The 18,059-nt window shown below is 41.7% G+C and overlaps 1 protein-coding gene across 6 annotated transcripts in view; it reads left to right on the top strand.

Annotated features, from left to right (window-relative positions):
- dnajc16 (DnaJ (Hsp40) homolog, subfamily C, member 16) overlaps window positions 1-17,299 on the top strand; it is a 29,167-nt gene extending 11,868 nt beyond the window's left edge. Inside the window, exons 10-18 of one of the 6 annotated variants that reach the window (XR_010969648.1) lie at window positions 368-551; window positions 1,998-2,186; window positions 4,070-4,146; window positions 5,938-6,018; window positions 8,808-8,867; window positions 10,377-10,484; window positions 11,228-11,395; window positions 13,260-13,452; window positions 14,005-14,090. Coding sequence is in view for 5 of the 6 variants with exons in the window: in XM_068017333.1 (XP_067873434.1) it covers window positions 368-551; window positions 1,998-2,186; window positions 4,070-4,146; window positions 5,938-6,018; window positions 8,808-8,867; window positions 10,377-10,484; window positions 11,228-11,395; window positions 14,005-14,431 (1,294 nt within the window). In the remaining variant the exon portion in view is untranslated. Of the gene's footprint in view, window positions 1-367; window positions 552-1,997; window positions 2,187-4,069; window positions 4,147-5,937; window positions 6,117-8,807; window positions 8,868-10,376; window positions 10,485-11,227; window positions 11,396-13,259; window positions 13,454-14,004 lie in introns of those variants that run through there. The other 5 variants (XM_068017336.1, XM_068017333.1, XM_068017338.1 and 2 more) reach the window with 5 other exon arrangements.
- The last annotated feature ends 760 nt before the right edge of the window (window positions 17,300-18,059 follow it).

The raw sequence follows: 18,059 nt of genomic DNA, 5'->3' as shown, positions 1-18,059 counted from the left end.
CCTCACTTTTGTGGAAAAGGGCATTCCAACATGGCACTGGCTATGCTATTTAAGGGCACCTGCTATCAAGTATCATCCATTCTTCGCGACACCCACTCTGCTTATTTGATTTCACTGTATGTATTTTGAGAACCTTTTCATTAAATAGCACTGCTGATGGGTGCCAAGATGAGAAATGAATTACTGATGCAGATAAATGTTTGATTTGCCATATCTGTTTAAAATTTTGAAGGAATGTGTATTCATTTTGTTTACTTAGTTTATTTACTATCTCGTCTCATGTCAGTTAAATTTTCATTCGGTATTTCTGTTCAGGCTCCATAACGGGTGGTGATATATGCTTGATTACACTTGTATATTTCTGTAGGTACTGTGTCCTGTTAATCATTCGAGAGAAAGATGGGCTGCAGACTCCGTACCACTCCTTTGTCTCCTTCGCCTCTGTGAATACTAAAGAGTCCATGAGATTTGTTTACATCTATCCAGAACGCCAGCACGCATTTGTTAATGCCTTGCTCCCACCAGCACTGAGAAGCAGTCCTACACCAAATGTAAGTACAACAGCCTTTACTTCGTTCACTGCTTGACACGTGTCCATGTTTGTTATTTCCTTCTGCATGGGCACTGGTCTTTACAAAGTATTGAAGTCATGAAATCAACTGTCTGTTGAGGAGTGAACCTTTCACACTTTATATCTTTGATTATAGTTGAGAAATCATTAGTAGTGAAGCAGTAGATGGGCCATTTATCTGGCATTCCCCTGTCTGCTATTTGAACGGAGGCATGATTTGTTTAAAATAGATGGGGTAACATGAAAACAATGAATGAAGAAATGTTGCAGAAATGCATATTGGTGACACTAAATTTTAGCTGTATATGCCTATAAATCAGTAACCTTTTAAAGTTTGTTGTCCTTTACATCATCTTCACAAGACATTATTTTGCTGGAGCGTGTATTGTAAAATTAATATTCACTACAGAAAATAAAGGGTCTTCTATCTGAAGTAGAAAGTAGGTTTATGTGTGGACCCTGATATTTTGTCAAAATATATTTTTCATTATTACTGGAGGGAAAGCTTGAACCATTTCACTGGTGCAAGTGAAGCTTGTTTGTTGAATGGAACAAATTAACTTAAAATGTTAGAAATTAATGTGCTCCAAAGAATGAATAGAGGTCATTTAAACCTCTTTTTAGCTTCTTCTATACTGAGCCAATCTTTTGAGCTTTTTTTTTAGGCAGGTCATCTCTGACCTTTATTGTGTAAACTCCAAAACAAAATCAGAAATCCTTTCTCGTCCAGACTAAAGAAAGAATTTGAATTTTTATAGCCTTGCTCACATCCCCAGGATGTCCCACTGTGCTTCACAGCCAGTGAAGTACTTTTGAAATGTAGTCACTGTTGTAATGTACTAATTCACATTAGTCCAGTAAATGGAATCACCCAACAGGACTGTTCAGATGACTCATATACTGCGCTTTCTTGCATAAGTTCACAGCTTCCATGTGAGAAGCTATTTGGCTGCTTGTTTCTTGTGTTTGAGATGATCTTCTGATTCAGCATAGAAGCCCTTCCAGCTTCCATGTCTGGTTCTTCAAGTGTTGGAAAATGGTGGCATAATTGAATTTCCTAATAAGGTTTCTGAACTTTCTAAGCTTGACCCTCTTAACCATTGTAAGTTCTGTAGAATCATGTTATTGTTCTACTAAAACCCTTGCCCAATATGGGATTTATTAAGTTATTATCCACTAAGCACCTGAATTAAATAATATACATTATAGGAACAGGAAAAGACCTTTAGTTCATTTGTCATCGATCAACCATAGAGCTGCAGGCTCTGAAAATGACATTTGTAAAGAAGTATCTTTTTTGCATTATTCTATTGATGCAACCTATACCTGTATTTCACTGTACTCCATGCATTGCACATTCACCTTTTACAGAAACCATATGTTTAAAAAAAATGTTCTCTTTTTTCTAAAAAAAACTGTTGAATAGATTGTGATTCTACAGCAAAGCAGCACTCCAGGGAAAGTGTTCTATAAACTACTTGAAAATGGATGGAATGGGAGAGAGGATGACAAAATACATCTATTTAATGAGCTGAATCAGTTACTGGGAGTGGGAGACCACACCATCCTCTCGCTTGATGTTGTGTTACCTGAGCTAAATGATGAATTTGCACCAGTAAGTGTTTTAATTATTGCCCACATGAATGTTCGAGTTAGTCTTTTACATTATCTGTGGTTATCACAAGTTGTTGGAGCAAGAAAATGACCAAAATGAGTAGACCATATCTTTGCATTGTCAGTTTGTAAGTTGGGTTAGTGTGGAAGTAATGAGCCAAATTCGAAGGCCAAGTTAAATTGATAACTAGCATTCCCTGATGTTGAGCAACTGAACTGTACCTAGGATTGCCAACTGTGGTTGGATCTATTCCTGGAGCTTCTGTCAAAGGCATTCAGTCACATGATAATTACAGTTTGCAGATGTTTTGCATTTAATTTAATGGTTTGATTACTGATCTCTCAAATTTTGCACCAGAAGTTGTAGGGAGACTGGCAGCAAATTCTGTTCCAAGGAATACAAATAAACAGGTTGGTTTTGACAAATTGGCTGCTGTGCAGGCACAATTTAATTCTGTCATGATGTGATGATGCCATGACAGAATAAACTAACGAGACAGGCAACCGAATGTTTAAAATGCATTTGTGGGGTGGGGTGGTGGGAGCTGTGTTTCAAATATACGAAGAGCACACTGCAGCCGGTGTAGTACTTCTACCGGCCACAGATAAGCCAGTGCCAGGAATGAAGATCATGGGGAAATAAAGTGGGTTTTCCTGGCCACATGTCTAACAAAATCTGCCAATTTTACTGTTCATCCAACCTTTGTCTGCAGGAGACCATGACGACATGAGCCAGCAGTAAGAAATTGAAAGAAGCTATAGTTTTCCTTCATGAAAGTCCCACTGGACTTTAAAATGTTGAAATTTCAGATGGTAAATAGACACAACATAATAAATATGCTGAAAGAAATGCATTAGCAGTATTGAGTTTATATTACTAAGTCCAAATAAGTTAGAAGATTTGCTGCACATTAACTTTTGAAAGTGCAGTCGCATGAACATGCAATAGATTACACATGGCCCAGGTTTGGACCATCGGAGGTGCACCCAGTCATGAACTGGAGCACAAAGTACTTTGTCTCCCCAGTTGCTAGCAGCAGCGTCCAGGAGATTGATTGTCCATGTAGGAGACTTCCAGGCAATTCAGGAGGGTTGGCAACCCTAACTGTAGCACTGAATGTAGAGGCTCTCCATGCAGATCTTGGGGAGATGTTCAGTTCTCCCGAATCCTTCAGGAAAATGTGAACTAATGGTCTAGTCATCATTGGACTAGTTAGCTATTAATTTATATAAATAGATGATGTTTGCATATAATCCAACAGAGAATTGATAAGCACCTGTGCTTCTCCTCAGTTCCTGATACAATATACAAGTCCATTGTTGCTGTTCATTTCCCAAATAATTACATGGGGCTGTAAAGTTTAGAATTGTGCAACAGGAATGTTAAATGTAAATGGGAGAAACTGCTGCATAATTAAAGAGAGAACAAGTGTAAACCTTCAAAACTGCTTGGCTTAAGGGGTACAGTGTTCTACCCAGTATATTTTAAATTAATTATTGAACTATAATAAGTATGAGAAGTTTAGGTTTATCCTGTTGCTTGTCTGCAGAAAATATTTTTCATTAAACCACTATCATTCCTGATTATCAGTGCAAGTTTTAGGACTAGTTCATCTCATCACAGAGAAACAGAAGTACAAAAACCACGAAACACCTGAACATGTATGAGAATAATCTTCTGTTTGAAAATCAGAATAAGAGTACATTTACTTAGAGTTCAGTTTAAGACTTTTTATTTAGCACAACTGACTGTATCTTACAGTAGTTTACCTGGTGGGAGTGTGCATGCTCAGGTGTGACAAAGCTCTAAATATAAGCTGCTGTTGTGGTTTTAGTTAATACTGAGCTGTTCTATAAAACTCGAACCCAATGCTCTTTCTGCAGATGTTCCTCTTTCGCTGGCTGTATGCCATAACAGATTATGCATTTCAAATCTGGGAATCTGGGTTCACTCAGAACTGGTATGTACCTGGTGCCAATGCCAGCCATCACTAATGTGGCTTCTTGTATCCTGATGCTTAGAGGCACAAGTTGCTAGAAATTGTGTAGATGGCAGGGAGATGTGAGAAAGTTATTGTAGAGCTAAAATGCAAATCCTCAAATACTAGAAATCTGAATTAACAGAAAATACTGGAAGTGCACAGCAGGTCTTTGTTAGAGCCTTTGTTCTCTCTAGAATTGCCTATTCCAACACACTCCTGTTCAGCCTCCACATTCTACCCTCCATAAACTTGGTGTTATCCAAAAGTCTGTTCCCCATGTGCTAACTCGCACCAAGTCCTGTTCACCCTTCACCACTGCGCTCGCTGAACTACATTGGCTCCCAGTCTGACAATGCCTCCATTTTAAAATTCTCATCTTTGTTTTCACATCCCTGCTTGGCCTTGTCCCTCCTTATTTCTGTAATCTACTCTGGCCTCGCAACCCTCTAAGATAGCTGTGCTTCTTTAATTCTGGTCTCTTGAACATCTCTGATCTTAATTGCTCCACCATTAGTGGCTGTGCCTTCAGCTGCCTAGGCCCTAAGCTCTGAAATTCCCTCCCTAAATCCTTCCACTTCTTTACTCCTCTTTTCTCCTTTTAAGACGCTGCTTAAAACCTACCTGTTTAATCAAGCTTTTGGTCATCTGCCCTAATATTCCTTATGTGCCCCAGTGTCAAATTCTGCTTTATAACACTCCTGTGAAGCATCTTGGGACATCTTGTTTCATTAAAAGCACTATATAAATACAAGTAGTTGTTGTTGCCAGAGTCTGAAAGACAGGAAACTGGTTCATGTTTCCGATAGAACCTTTCATCATGTTTGCTTCCTGTAATTTACACTCACCCAGCTGAAGGTGTGGAAGTCAAGTGGGAATAGCATTAGGCTCAACTGCAATGCCTTTAATGGAGAATCTGATTATACTCACTGTCAAGGTTCGCAGATGAATAATTACCAGTTAGACAAAGTATTGTTGGGCACCTGGAGCCTATGAACTCTTCCACAGCAAAGAGTCCCAAAGTCTTCAAAAGGATCCTGGCTGATTTCTTTTCCCTAAATCACCTTAACCTGTGAAATTGAACCTTTATGTCTCCCAATCACTCCATCACTAACTTATCTGAAGTTGGTACAATAGGGGGGTAGATCTTGAGAATCAAACAGACTCTCACTCCTTTATGTTTCATTCTCATATTTGTTCTCTTCAACTTTAAAATCCAAGCTTGGTTTCATATAACCACTATTTCTTAATTGATCACTTTTTCTGTTTTATTCTTTTCAAATTCACTATCCAGTCTTCGCCTTTAGCTGGGGCTCTCAATAACAAAAATAAAATACTAACTGGTTTCATTTTAAATTAAGAAAATGGGTTTAAGGTTCCGGAGTATAGTTTGCTGAAAATGTGTTTTCATCAAGATGTTTAATGCAGATGTTTGCTGGGATCAGTGCTGCTGGGGTAGACCTGCTGTTTCATGCTGGAGTTGCTTGTGCTGTTATTATTGAAAGCAATGGATTTGAGTTTGATGTTTCTTTACTGCGGCAAAAAATTTGCTTCCATCTACCCAAAACACTCACTGGCTGTCAGACTTACAGGGCTTGGCTCATTATTAGCTAGATGTTGTGTTTTTGGATTTTTACAACTATTCCTTGTTGCTCATTGATCACGTTAAAATTCCTGTGCATCAGCTGGTCAGTATGTTTCCACTGTTAAGTATATGTTTTTTTATTACCCAGCAACTGATTGCAGTCTGCTAACTTTCTTTTTCTGTCTCAGGAGGGAAATGATGCCTTTGATTTCTCTGCTTTTTTCTGTGGTTTTCATTCTTTTTGGAGCATTCATCATTCAAGCCTTTGGGTAAGAAACATGAAGTTTCATATCATAGAAGTACAAAAATACCCTGAAAACTGGAAGTACCTAACGGGTCCATCAGAATCTGAAAAAGAAAAATTCAGGTTTGTGTTTTGAGTGAAGAACCCTGAGTTCTGAGGAAGAGGCTTTGCCCAAAACGTGAACCTATCTTTTCTCTTTGGGATGCCAATAGACTTGCTGTCTGCTTTCTGTATTTTGGGGGGCGGGCGGTGCAGCTTCATGCAAAAAGTTGATGTGAAGTATGTGGTGGGCAAATGTTAAGCGATGCCCAGTGATAAGTGGTCTGATCTGTTCACATCTATCCTCCGTATTCAGTACACTGGGAGAACAGAGCATGGAGGGAGCGGAGCTCGGTGGGTGGAGAGGTGAAGTGCAGGAGCCTGTAGGAAGCAGAGCAGGGTGGCGGGGAAATAGTGGGAATTGGTGGGAAGCAGAACATGGGGAGACCACAGTTCGAGTGGGAATAGCTCTAAGGGGAAGAGAGGGAGAGCATAATCCAGTTGGGAGATGGATCATATTCTTTTTTTTCTCCCCAGGCACCACCCTCTCTCTTCCCCGCCCCGCACCCCCCCACAACATCCCTGAGATCTAGATCACATTCTCCCACTCTTTTTCTTCCCACCCCCGATCCGGATCATGCTTTTGATCATGAATAGCAGCAAGCGATTTATCAGAAGGTCTGGCATGTGCGTGTCAAGTGAGGTCATTGGATGGCCTGAATTTAGGATGCAGTGCCATTATTCACTAAAATGTGTCCCCTGTTAATTGTATATTAATTGTACTTAATTATATGCAAGTGGTGGACATTAACTGGTGATTCACTTGAATCCCTATAAATGGACAGAGACTGAAATTGTGATTGTTGGGTTAGTGGGTGTATGTTTGTAATGTGAATAAATATAAAAGTGTGTAAAGATTGACTACTGTTCTATCCTTCACCAACTGGCTTTCTGGAGTAGAACGTCCTCCGTACACCTTTCTCCCCACCACCTCCCAACCACATTCTAGCCAATAAACCTGAAAATAATTTTTAAAAATCCATAACCCATGCACGATGCCTCATCAGTCATCGCAGTTCAGTTTGATGAAGTGATTAGTGTGGGTCTCAATTGACCTGTGATGTCATCCTTCTTTGCATGCACTAGGCACCCGATGAGGTCACTCAACACGTGCTAAAGCTATGTCTCTGCTCGTGATGTCACTTCCAATGATGTCACCCTTACCTGCTCTAGTTGAATGCAATGCACCTCACTAAACCAAACGAGCAGCACAAATTATGTAAAGGGTCAATGCTGTGGATTTGTCCATTTCAGCCTCTGAAATGGCTACAACACACCACATCGGATTGAAGTGTTCATTCATGGGCTTGCCAGTTTGGCCTGTCCTCATAACTACTTCACTCACCTGCTTGTCCATTTGGGCATCCCTAAACCATGGAAATAGCTGGTGTGCAGCTCCTCCGTCTGGCCACAGAACCATTTTTCTGCCTCCTCGCTGAGTTCTGTTAGTATCTTTGTGCATGATGCTTCAAAAATTGTCACCCACCTCTGGATTGGCAAGGGCCAAAATTCTGTGAGAATGGCAGCAGTCAGCTCTTGATGAGGTGCAGGGAAACATTGCAGTACTCAAGCAGTACAACCTTGTGATGAACAGTTGGTTCTCCTTCGCATTCCTCAAAGGTGCTGAATGCTCAGAGAAAAAATAATCTGAGAAGCTTGGTGTCTCCAGAAGGATCTTTCCTGCAGCTGATTGATCCATTCTGTTGTACCATCTTGTTTACTCAAGCAACAGTTCAGATACACCTATTTAGGGAAGTGCTTTTACTGACATAGTGCAGATATTATTGGCTAGATCCCAGCAGTGAGCAGCAGGAACGGGCAACTTTGAGGAGACATCAGACTCCCCAGGTGATATAAGCAAGAGACCTCAACTGGGCATTCCAAGACCATGATCTCAGGGGCTTGGGCTGTTAAAGATCAATGGTTCAGAAATATTGGTTTCTCATGCAGGCAGTGGTGGGTGTCTCTTTTCTCATGGTACCTTTGATGGAATAATTGGAGGAGTCCAGAACTTTCACTTGCACTGCAATGAGGGAGCCAAGATATGAAGTGAGGAAGACCCTGGTAACTGGAGCAGGCCAGGAGATCAATGTAGCTACCAGCCGGACATTAGGAGTAGGGTATAGAGTTGTTGTGACTTGTATAGTGGTAAGTCAGTGCTTCCAGAGATGGAAGTCTCAAAGTGGCCTAGACTGCTCAGAAACTGCAGTTTCAATGTAGTAGATGTAACTCCCTGTCAAAACAGTGTTCCAGAATTGCACTAGTGAGTTGGCATTTAGCCGTATCAACCTCCGGACTCGACTATTCCAATGCTCCTGGCTGGCGCCTCATCTTCTACCCTCCATAAACTTGAGCTCATTCAAAGCATTGCTGCCCATATCTTAACTCAGTGCCCATCATCACCATGCTCACCCACCTACATTGCCTCCTGATCTGGCAACGCTTTGCTTTTAAAATTCTAATCCTCATGTTCAACTTCCACCATGGCCTCATCCCTTCTTGTCTGAATTTGGTAGTGTTAGCACTGCATATGCTCTGAACTCTGGACTGTTAACACTGTGACTTCTCTGAACTCGGGAGTGTCGGCGCTGTGATTTCCCTGGAATCGGGAGTGTCGGCGCTGTGATTTCCCTGGAATCGGGAGTGTCGGTGCTGTGATTTCCCTGAGCTCTTTCACCTGCCTGACAATGATTGGATCAAAATTACACATTGCAGAGAGCTTGAATTACTCTACAGCAGACTGGATCAAATTGGACATTTCATACAAAGTGTTGGGTGAGTATTGTTCTCCCACATCCCAGTGGTGAGAATAAGCAATTCCTTTATTTGCACCACAGTGGTGTCACTAGACACACCATTTAAATGAGCTGTTCACAGCGTGCAAGTGCCCTGTTATTGTATTTACTGATTTAAAAGCATCTACTGACTTCAGGCAAACTTGGGCCTTCAAGTAGTTTTAGGCAACTGTCAAAGTGTGATTACCTGTGTGATGAGAGTCTGGATGCAACTGTTAACAATTGGTAGAGCTAGTTGCTAGGTGGAGTTTGCCTGTTTTGTAAAATATGTTCCAGTGCATTTTTGGTTTTACTGTACATTGTGCATTGTAGGCAAATGGCATTAACACCAACGCACCCATTATTAGCAATGGCGACTTGTATGTACGATCACTCTCAAACCCTCTACTACCTCTGTGTTGTCAGACTACTTATGCACCATGCAGTCTTGAGTCAACAGTTAAATATTGTGTTCAACTCCCACCACAAACCCTGTACCCTTGCCACTGATTCCCTCCCCCAGCTACTGTCTTCTTGCATTGTACCAGATTGTTTGCAAACTCGTCGTTGTATTTGACTCTGAGCTTAATTTTCAACCCCATATCCTCTCCATCACAAAAACCGGCTACATCACCTGCTTCCATCATGCTTTTGCCAATCCACATCCAGGACTGCGTCACCACCAGACTTGACTACCTCTACTGGTCTCCTGGTCAGCTTCCTAACCCGCATCAAGTCCTGTTCACTCATTTACCCGGTCCTTGCTGACTACATTGGACGCAGATCCCACCCCACCCCACCCCACCCAACCTCTCCAGTTTAAAAGTTCCATCCTTCAAGGCCTTGAGTTCCCAGGTTCTATAACTTCCTCTAGCCTTACATACTTGCTAGAACTCTTCCTTCATGGGGCTGGCTTGATGGACCAGCTGATAAATTTTCTGCCTGCCATATTCTTAAGTTCCTCTGAATCTGGTCTTTTGTGCATCCCATCTTCCATTGATGGCTATAGCTTCAGCTGTCAAGGTCCCATGCTGTAGAATTCCCTTTGTGGACTTCTCTACCTCTGTCTCCTTCTATAAGACTCTTTAAAACCCACCTATTTGAACAAGCTTTTGGCACCCCTCCGAATATCTCCTCAGTTGGCTTAGTGTACATTTATATCTGATCAGACCTCTGTGAAGTTCCTTGGGGCATTTTGTACTTTAAAGGAACTATATAAATCAAGTTGTTGTTTTAAGGTTTTGCAGGTGTCATTTGTTGCTGTTTCATGAACATGATTTTTGAGCCAACCTGTGACACGTTCAGTGCATGTGTGACACATTGAGGTTTGACAAGTGCATTTGACGCAGTATATGTTATTTATATATACTAATTGATCACCTGTGCTGTTGCACATGGGAGTCAAGACCAAATAGCAAAACGTACCACAATTTGGGAACTGGAGAAGTGCACTTCTGATCTGGAGAAGAAAGGTTTCCGCATATCGAATCAATTTATTTAAAAATTTCAGGGAACCGAGTGACTTGGAAAGTAGGTCTGAGGAAGAACAAGAACCAGCAACAGCCAAGGTTCAGGATGCATCAAAAAAGCAGCAAATCGACACCTCCAAGAATTCAAGGTACAGCAATTCACTTGCATGTTTTTCTGTCTGTCTCTGACTTGCAGCACTTGGGACTATTGGCCTCAGCATACCTAACCTACCACTCTGAATCAAATGCATTCAGTAATGTCTCCTAAGCCACGCCCTGTACTGGTCACACACTGAGATGCCCTGAATCTGAGATATGCATGTACAAGGGTGCACAGTGTCACACATTGTCTGTCTGTGTACCTCAAGACTGTTCGTTGGCTCTTGCTGGAAAGTGAGAGTGTCAGGCAAGAACAGCTTTGGGCTCAACGCCCACCAGAGTTGATGAACCTGTTGACATGCCCTGTCTGGGTTTTCACAAAGAATGTGTACTATGAGGGGTATTAAATGGGTGAATTTGTATATGACATGGAAGGGAAGGGGATCACACATGCAACTCTTTTTGTAAATTTATTCATTCATGGATGTCTCTGACAAGGCCAGCATTTTTGCCCCTCCCTAATTGCCCTTGAAGAGGTGGCGGTGAGCCGCCGCCTTTAACCGCTGAGGCCTGTGTGATAAAGGTATTTTTGTAGTACAGTTGGGGAGGGAGCCCCAGAATGTTTACCCAGCGACAGTGAATGTCAAAAGTCTTAAAGGGACATCATCCTTCATGGCATTTGTTCTTGAAACCTACCTAGCAGGCAGGGGTTACTCGAGCTGTATGTGAAGGATATAATCAGATCTGAAGAATGAAGAAGGCTCCACTAGTTATGAATTCTTTATTATAATAGGTCCCCGGAGCAGAGTTTTGTGGAAGTGACTGAACTGACCTATATCAACTATAGTAGCAACCTTGTGCGGCTGATGCCTGGAAACATCAATGTGCTGGTTGTGGTTACTGATGCTACAAAGAATGCTTTAATTCAGAAGTTTGCACATGAAGTCTATCCTGTTACCTGGTGAGTGCAATATGCGGGTGGTGGGAAATCACATGGAGACTCTGCTGGGAAATTCAGATGCACTACTGAGCTATCAGAAGATCCCAGGTTCAGTCCTTAGTCTATGCTGAGTTTAGATGGCACAGTAGTAGCACTGGTTGGACTGACGAGAGAGGATTATCAGCCAGGGTTCCTGCTCCTGATCACTATTGACTGACCCTTGCAGTGAAGTACGTGTAAGACGAGAACATTATTGGGCACTGGCCTGATTTCTCCTACAGTTGAATAACTTTTAGCATTGTTTACCTCTACCCAGTCTGGCACCAACCACACCCCCCTCCCATATAGACACACCAAGAGGAATCACATTCCAATGATCAGGATTTTCTTTTAAATTGGCATTGGCAACAATTTCTTTTTCCTTTCTTTGACATTTTTTTCCCTTCTGCCCTGAAGACCTTGACTCCTTGCTGGAATACGGTTCCATAGCACCCATCACCCAAGTGTGAGCCTGAATTTTGAGTTTCAGCAAGTTAGTCAACCACAGGAGTTAACACAGTTGATCCTCACTTGAGGTGCACACATCCATATTTCAAGCAGGGGTAACTGAATAGTAAACTGGAATGTGAACCCTGGCAGATTTTTTTGCCCCTTCACCCAGGGCACTGAGGCCAATTTTGGGCCCCCACTGAGATCAGCCAACTCTGCACAGCCCAGGAATCAAATATGTGACCTTTCTGGTCAGTATGACTCAGCTATTCATTGCTTTAATCAGCTGAACCATTATGTAAGTTAACGTTGGCCACATTATTTATTTTATTTATTTATTTAGAGATACAGCATTGAAACAGGCCCTTCGGCCCACCGAGTCTGTGCCGACTGTTTATACTAACCCTACCTTAATCCCATATTCCCTACTACACCCCCATCATTCTCCTACCACCTACCTACACTAGGGGCAATTTACCTATCAATCTGCAAGTCTTTGGCTGTGGGAGGAAACCGGAGCACCCGGCGGAAACCCACGCAGTCACAGGGAGAACTTGCAAACTCCGCACAGGCAGTACCCAGAACTGAACCCGGGTCGCTGGAGCTGTGAGGCTGCGGTGCTAATCACAGCACCACTGTGCCGCTTGTTTACTACAAAAAGTATTAGTTCCACTATTGTTAAACTGATGACATATTTCTGTACCTTTATGCCACAATTCAAATTCACCCTTACCTGTTCTACCTCCATATCCTACAAGGATTGCCTTCAAGGAGATGGGCAAAATCACAGGGCTACTGTCCATTTAAGAAATTCCTCTTCTCATCAGATGTTCTCCCTGTTGTTTGTAGTAGCTTCTGGAATGAAAACCTTCCCTACATGTTTCCTCCTCACACATAGATGGTTCCTTTGTACTTCTGCAAAAATAGCCACAGTTCTTGAACGATATAATGAACACTATGGCGGCTCATCACTTTGGGTGACAGAACCTGACCTCGGCAGAGAGGTTCTATGGGACATCCCTTCTTGGAGTTGGTGGCTTGGTGGAGCTGTTGTCACCATCTTAAGAAAACATGCTTATGTTAGGATAAGCCTTCAGTTACTGAAGACAATGCTAAAGGAGCCCTTTTATGAAGCCTCTGAGAGGAGGCTCCTTCACTGACATTGTGGTCTTTCTCTTACTCTTGATGGATTGATCGCAGGCCACTTCACTTTCTGACTCAAAGTTATTCAACCTGGACCAACACCAGCTCTGGAGCTCAGTTGACTAGTATTTATATGAAAACAAAGTGCTGGAAATACTCAGGTCAGTCAGGTTCTGATGAAAGTTCACAGACCTGAAACGTTAACTCTGCTTCCCTCTCCACAGATGCTGCCAGCACTTTGTTTTTATTTCAGATTTCCAGCTTCCGCAGTAATTTGCTTTGACTAGTATGATGCTGTGCCAGAGAGATGATGAAATTGCCTGAAGAACCATACGTGACCTGGCCACTAGGTCATTCAACTAGAACCAATGTACAATGGATCAAAGTTCTTGACAGGATAATGACCCCAGCAGATTTTCCCCATGGGATGATGGATGTTCTAATCTGTTAAGTACTAGTCCAGACAGGGACAGACATGATGGGCCATATGGTAGTCTCCTGTGCTGTAAACTGTGATTCTATGATATGTAGTGGTAAAACTTAATTTAAAGAATAATGAAGTCCATACTAAAGGTAGATCATCTAATACTCCACAGAGAGCATCGCTGAGTTCTCAGCGAGAACCTTAAATGTTAATTTTTAATCTGTTTAGACAGGGGGAAAAATCTAAGTTCTGAAAAGAATCATTAACCATATAGTTGGAACTATTTGTTTACTACTGCTACTGATTGAAAAGACTGTAAGTGTTCAGTTATAGATCTATAATAACAGAAAATGATGGAAATAAGCTGCAGACCTGTCAGCATTTGAAGATTAATTGTGTAGGGAGAAGGTGAAACATAAACCTGGTTAGTCTCTTTAAAGGTGCTGACAGACCCTGCTGTATATGTTTAGCAATTTCTAATTTAATTTTAATTTCCAATATTTTTATTTTGGGAGATATCTATAGTTTGCTGATGAACTCTTTAAAGGATTTTTTTTTTTAAATTTTGCCACAGGAATAAATCACTACACTTCTCCTTTTTAAACTTATCGAAACATCGTAGGTGGCTGGGAGATCTGTTAGAGTTTGCCCAGGATCCTGCTCGAATTTCCAGTGCACAAGATGAAAGTAACCACAACCAGAACTACATTGGCTATGTGTTGGCATTAAATGGACACCGGAACTACTTCTGCCTGTTCAAACCTGAACTCTATAATGGAACCGAGAACAGCAGCACACTAAATGGCTTGGAACCAACACAAGGTGGCAATGGGGCAGATACTGGAATGGAAACAAACAGCCCACATCAATCTCCACACAGCTGCAATTCATCTGTGAAACGGACCAAGCAGCTGCTCAACAGACTTCACCTATGGATGGACAAGCTGCTTGAAGGGATTTTACAACGATACTATGTGCCCTTTTGGCCTGAGCTTCATTGATATTCTGTAGTTCTGCTGGTAGAAATTTGTGCTGAAATGCATCTGAGCCACATTTGAATAGAGCAGGAATATACAGCTCTATTTTATTTTTCCAAAATATTTTCTCAGTCTTGTTGTTTAGCTCTGTGATGCCAAGAACCATGAAAAGTGAAGCAAAAGGACCAAGTGAATCAACAGGTTGAAAAGCCGTGTCCGCACGAACCTTTTGTTGCCTGGATAGAAAGAACATAAACCTCTTTTAATTTGCACAGTAACAGATGAGAGAGTTGGTGAGTGAGTGTAATTTAAAACCAGATGGGATACTGGTAATGATATGAAAGAGCAAGAGTCGTTGTTTTCTCTTGCATTTGCATAAATACTTGAATTGTTGTACTTTGAGGTTTAGTTCCTCTGGCCCTACCTTCCCTGTCTTCCTCCAGTATGAGAATCCTTCATTGACTTGTGCCTGGTGTATTTTCCCACAATATTGGGAGGGGTGGAAAGGAAGAAAAGCAGGTAGCAATCCTCTCCTCCACAGACACTGCTGGGAAGAGAGAATGAAACTCTCACCCCCATGTTGAAATCAAGTGCAGGTATCATCAGACTTTTCAGAAATTAAGTGTAACAAGTTAGTTATTCTGAAGCTTTACTTTGTTGCCTAATGCACTTGTCAGCTGCATCCTTGCCTCACTTTTCTCCATCCTGTCCTGAAAATGATAACTTTTGCTGAAGTACTGAAACTAAAAGTCATCACCCAAATGTGGGAGTCTAGACAGCATGTCAGCAGCCTCTTTTGTTGTTGGGACACCACAGCTCGGCCAGTTACTGTCCTTATCTGATGTCCACAGGCACATACATGCACTTCCCTGGAGCAGTCACTGGATAGTGATCAGGAGTGGGAACCTGGCAGAATTTTTACCTTCCCATTCCTCAGCGTAAGGTGTTGAAACCATTTGTGATCCTTTCTTACCCCCACTGTCCATGCTGAGAGCTGATATTGGGACAGACCAGGAATTTGAACCTTCTGAACCAGCACCTGCTGATCTGTGTGGCCTAGTGCAAAACTGTGGTGGCTTCATCTGAGGCATTGAGAAGCATTTTGCTAATTGTAGTTTTTGTAATCTCAGTTGCAGGATGCCGGGTGAAAAGTTGCAGAAGAATATCAATGAAGCAAGGTTCAGATACACAGTTTGTGTCTACTAGACTAGATGAGGTGTTAGCAGACTTGAACCATAAATGTTAACCAGTGAACAAATAATGTACTCTGCACCTTTCTGAAACAACACTTTGATGTGTTTGGTCACTGTATACCAGTAGCTAATGCAACTAATATAAACTGTATTTAATCTATTTATTAAATGTTACAAGTTTAGAATTATTTATAGCTGGCTTGCTGTCTGTATATTCTGTCACAGCAAGAGAGTGGAGTCTGAAATAAAGGCAAAAAATTATTGCATGGCATGTCGATCAGCATCTGATAGGGAAGAATAGGTGAAGAGACACCTAAAAAATAACTCGCTAAAAATTAGTCTGCACACTGCCCCTTTTCCTGATGTTAGTCAGACTACTAAGACCCAATATGGTGGTTAGGAAACGTGTGCTCATTTCGGGCTGGAAGTGCACCGCCTGCCATATTGGGTACGAACAAAAAAGGTGCTTTACCCACCTGTAAAGCAGGCCCTTTGCCTGTGCAAATAAGGAACCTACTGCCTGTTTGAGACCTCCTCCCCACGATTGGTTTGCCCTGAGGCAGTTCATGACAGCACCAGTTCTGCTCAGGGAAACCATGCCAAGGGGACAGGCTGCTAGACCCAGCCAAAGTGGTAAGTAGTTTCCCCAGGACTCCCTGGTCCCTGCGGCCCCGCATGCCCCATATTTCTGGGCGAACCTGTTTTTTTTGCTCAGATGCTGACCGAGTGTGGTTCTGACATTTTAGGTTTTTTTTCAAATTTCCAGGATTTGCAGTTTTCTTTTATCAAGTCTTTCCCTGATTTTACCCATCCTTTGTGTAGTTGCTGCCACTGGCCAGAATATTTTTTATGTATACACTACATTCGTGACACCTCGCTTTTTAAATTAAATGTTACAGAAAATGTTGTTTCACACAATGGGAGTAATTTAATGAAATCTCACTGCTGACATGGAGTCTCACTCACTAAGGTCATATATGCAGTGTCCATGGTATTTTTTGTCTTAAGTGATGGGAAATTGTGGAGAATGCATGCCTGAATTCCCTATTGTATACATTTTTGACAGATGAAGCTATGATCCTGGAGTGTGATTTCTTGAGTATCAGCTTTACCTAGGGAGGTTTCAGTGAAATGGCAGTGACCAAGATTGTGTGTTCATCAATTGACACAACTTGCCATTTAGCAGAGTTGCATTTTTCTTTTCAATTTTCTTCCCTTCCATCTCTGCTAGAGTCCAGTTCCACTGGCCCCATACGCCCTCCAGTACCTTGTGTGGCCATTCTTTGTGTGAGACCAGACTGATCCTGACCTCACCCAATGTCTTTCTAACTCTGATCACTCAATAGTGATTAAGAATGGGAACTCTGGCTATTTTCTTTCTCCCTACCTGCCCGAGGCCTCAATTGTTGCAGCCCTAGTTCTGCTCTAACTTAAGATCAGCACAGAGCAGGGGAAGAAACCTATGACCATCTGGAATGTCATTCAGTACTATACCCAGATGGTGCCATTCAGTCATTGATCGAACCTGTACAAAGAGTTCACAAAAGAATTCAATATTAATTTTGCAACATGCTGTTAAATTGCACTTGAAGTTCTCAGTTTATTGTATGCACTGTTGAATGTTTGATACTAAATGTCACTTTAAATATGCAAACTGTAGGCATTTTTAAGTAGAATAAAATTTATATTCGTTCACACATTTAGCTGCACTCTGCATTAACATAAAACAAAAAGCTACTCCGCTAATGCCCTTAAAGCTGTACATCATAGTCAGTGAGGTTTTACTGGGCTTCAGCTAATTTTAAATTGTGCACTTCATGCCCACATTTGTTGATGAGGTTTGTGTTTTTTATACTCTAAATACATAATTTGACAAAAGTTCCTAAGTTGGTTATAACTGGATGGTGAACGTGTAATGGATCTGGGTGATTGCTCTTCATCCTTGTGTACATGAGCCATGTTAGTGTTTCAATGGTCGATATATTCTAGCTAGGTACAGATTTATGTTAAGCACATAATTGCAGATAGGTACATATTTGCCAACGCAGAAGTTAGGATCATTGTGTGTACTGATTGACGTGAGTAGAGCCCATCCATCCCTGCATGCTGCAATAAACAAGAACCATCCGCCTATTTTTATTCCATGGCCTCATTTGTTTTTAACCACACCCCTACTCTCTGGATTATTCCACAACTGCAGATTGAAATTCAGTTGTATCTGCTTTCTTTCCTCTAAGGCACTCACTTTTGCTGTGGTTGACGACGCAGGAATCCTTGTCAATTCTTCCTGTCTCTAACCAAGAGGCACTGAGTAAAATTGTAGCCTTTATTACTATCTTAAACAGCTATCGAAGTGCAGGCCAGTGATCATGCCCGGGTCCTTTTTATGGTTTCACACCAGGTGGTGCATTTATTAACTGAGCTGGATGAGTTTACGAACTAGATGAATGCTGACTTTT

Source organism: Heterodontus francisci, chromosome 37 (assembly GCF_036365525.1).
Source record: "Heterodontus francisci isolate sHetFra1 chromosome 37, sHetFra1.hap1, whole genome shotgun sequence".
NCBI lineage: Eukaryota > Metazoa > Chordata > Chondrichthyes > Heterodontiformes > Heterodontidae > Heterodontus > Heterodontus francisci.
Note: the sequence above shows the minus strand (reverse complement) of the source record. Positions and strands in the feature narration are given on the sequence as shown.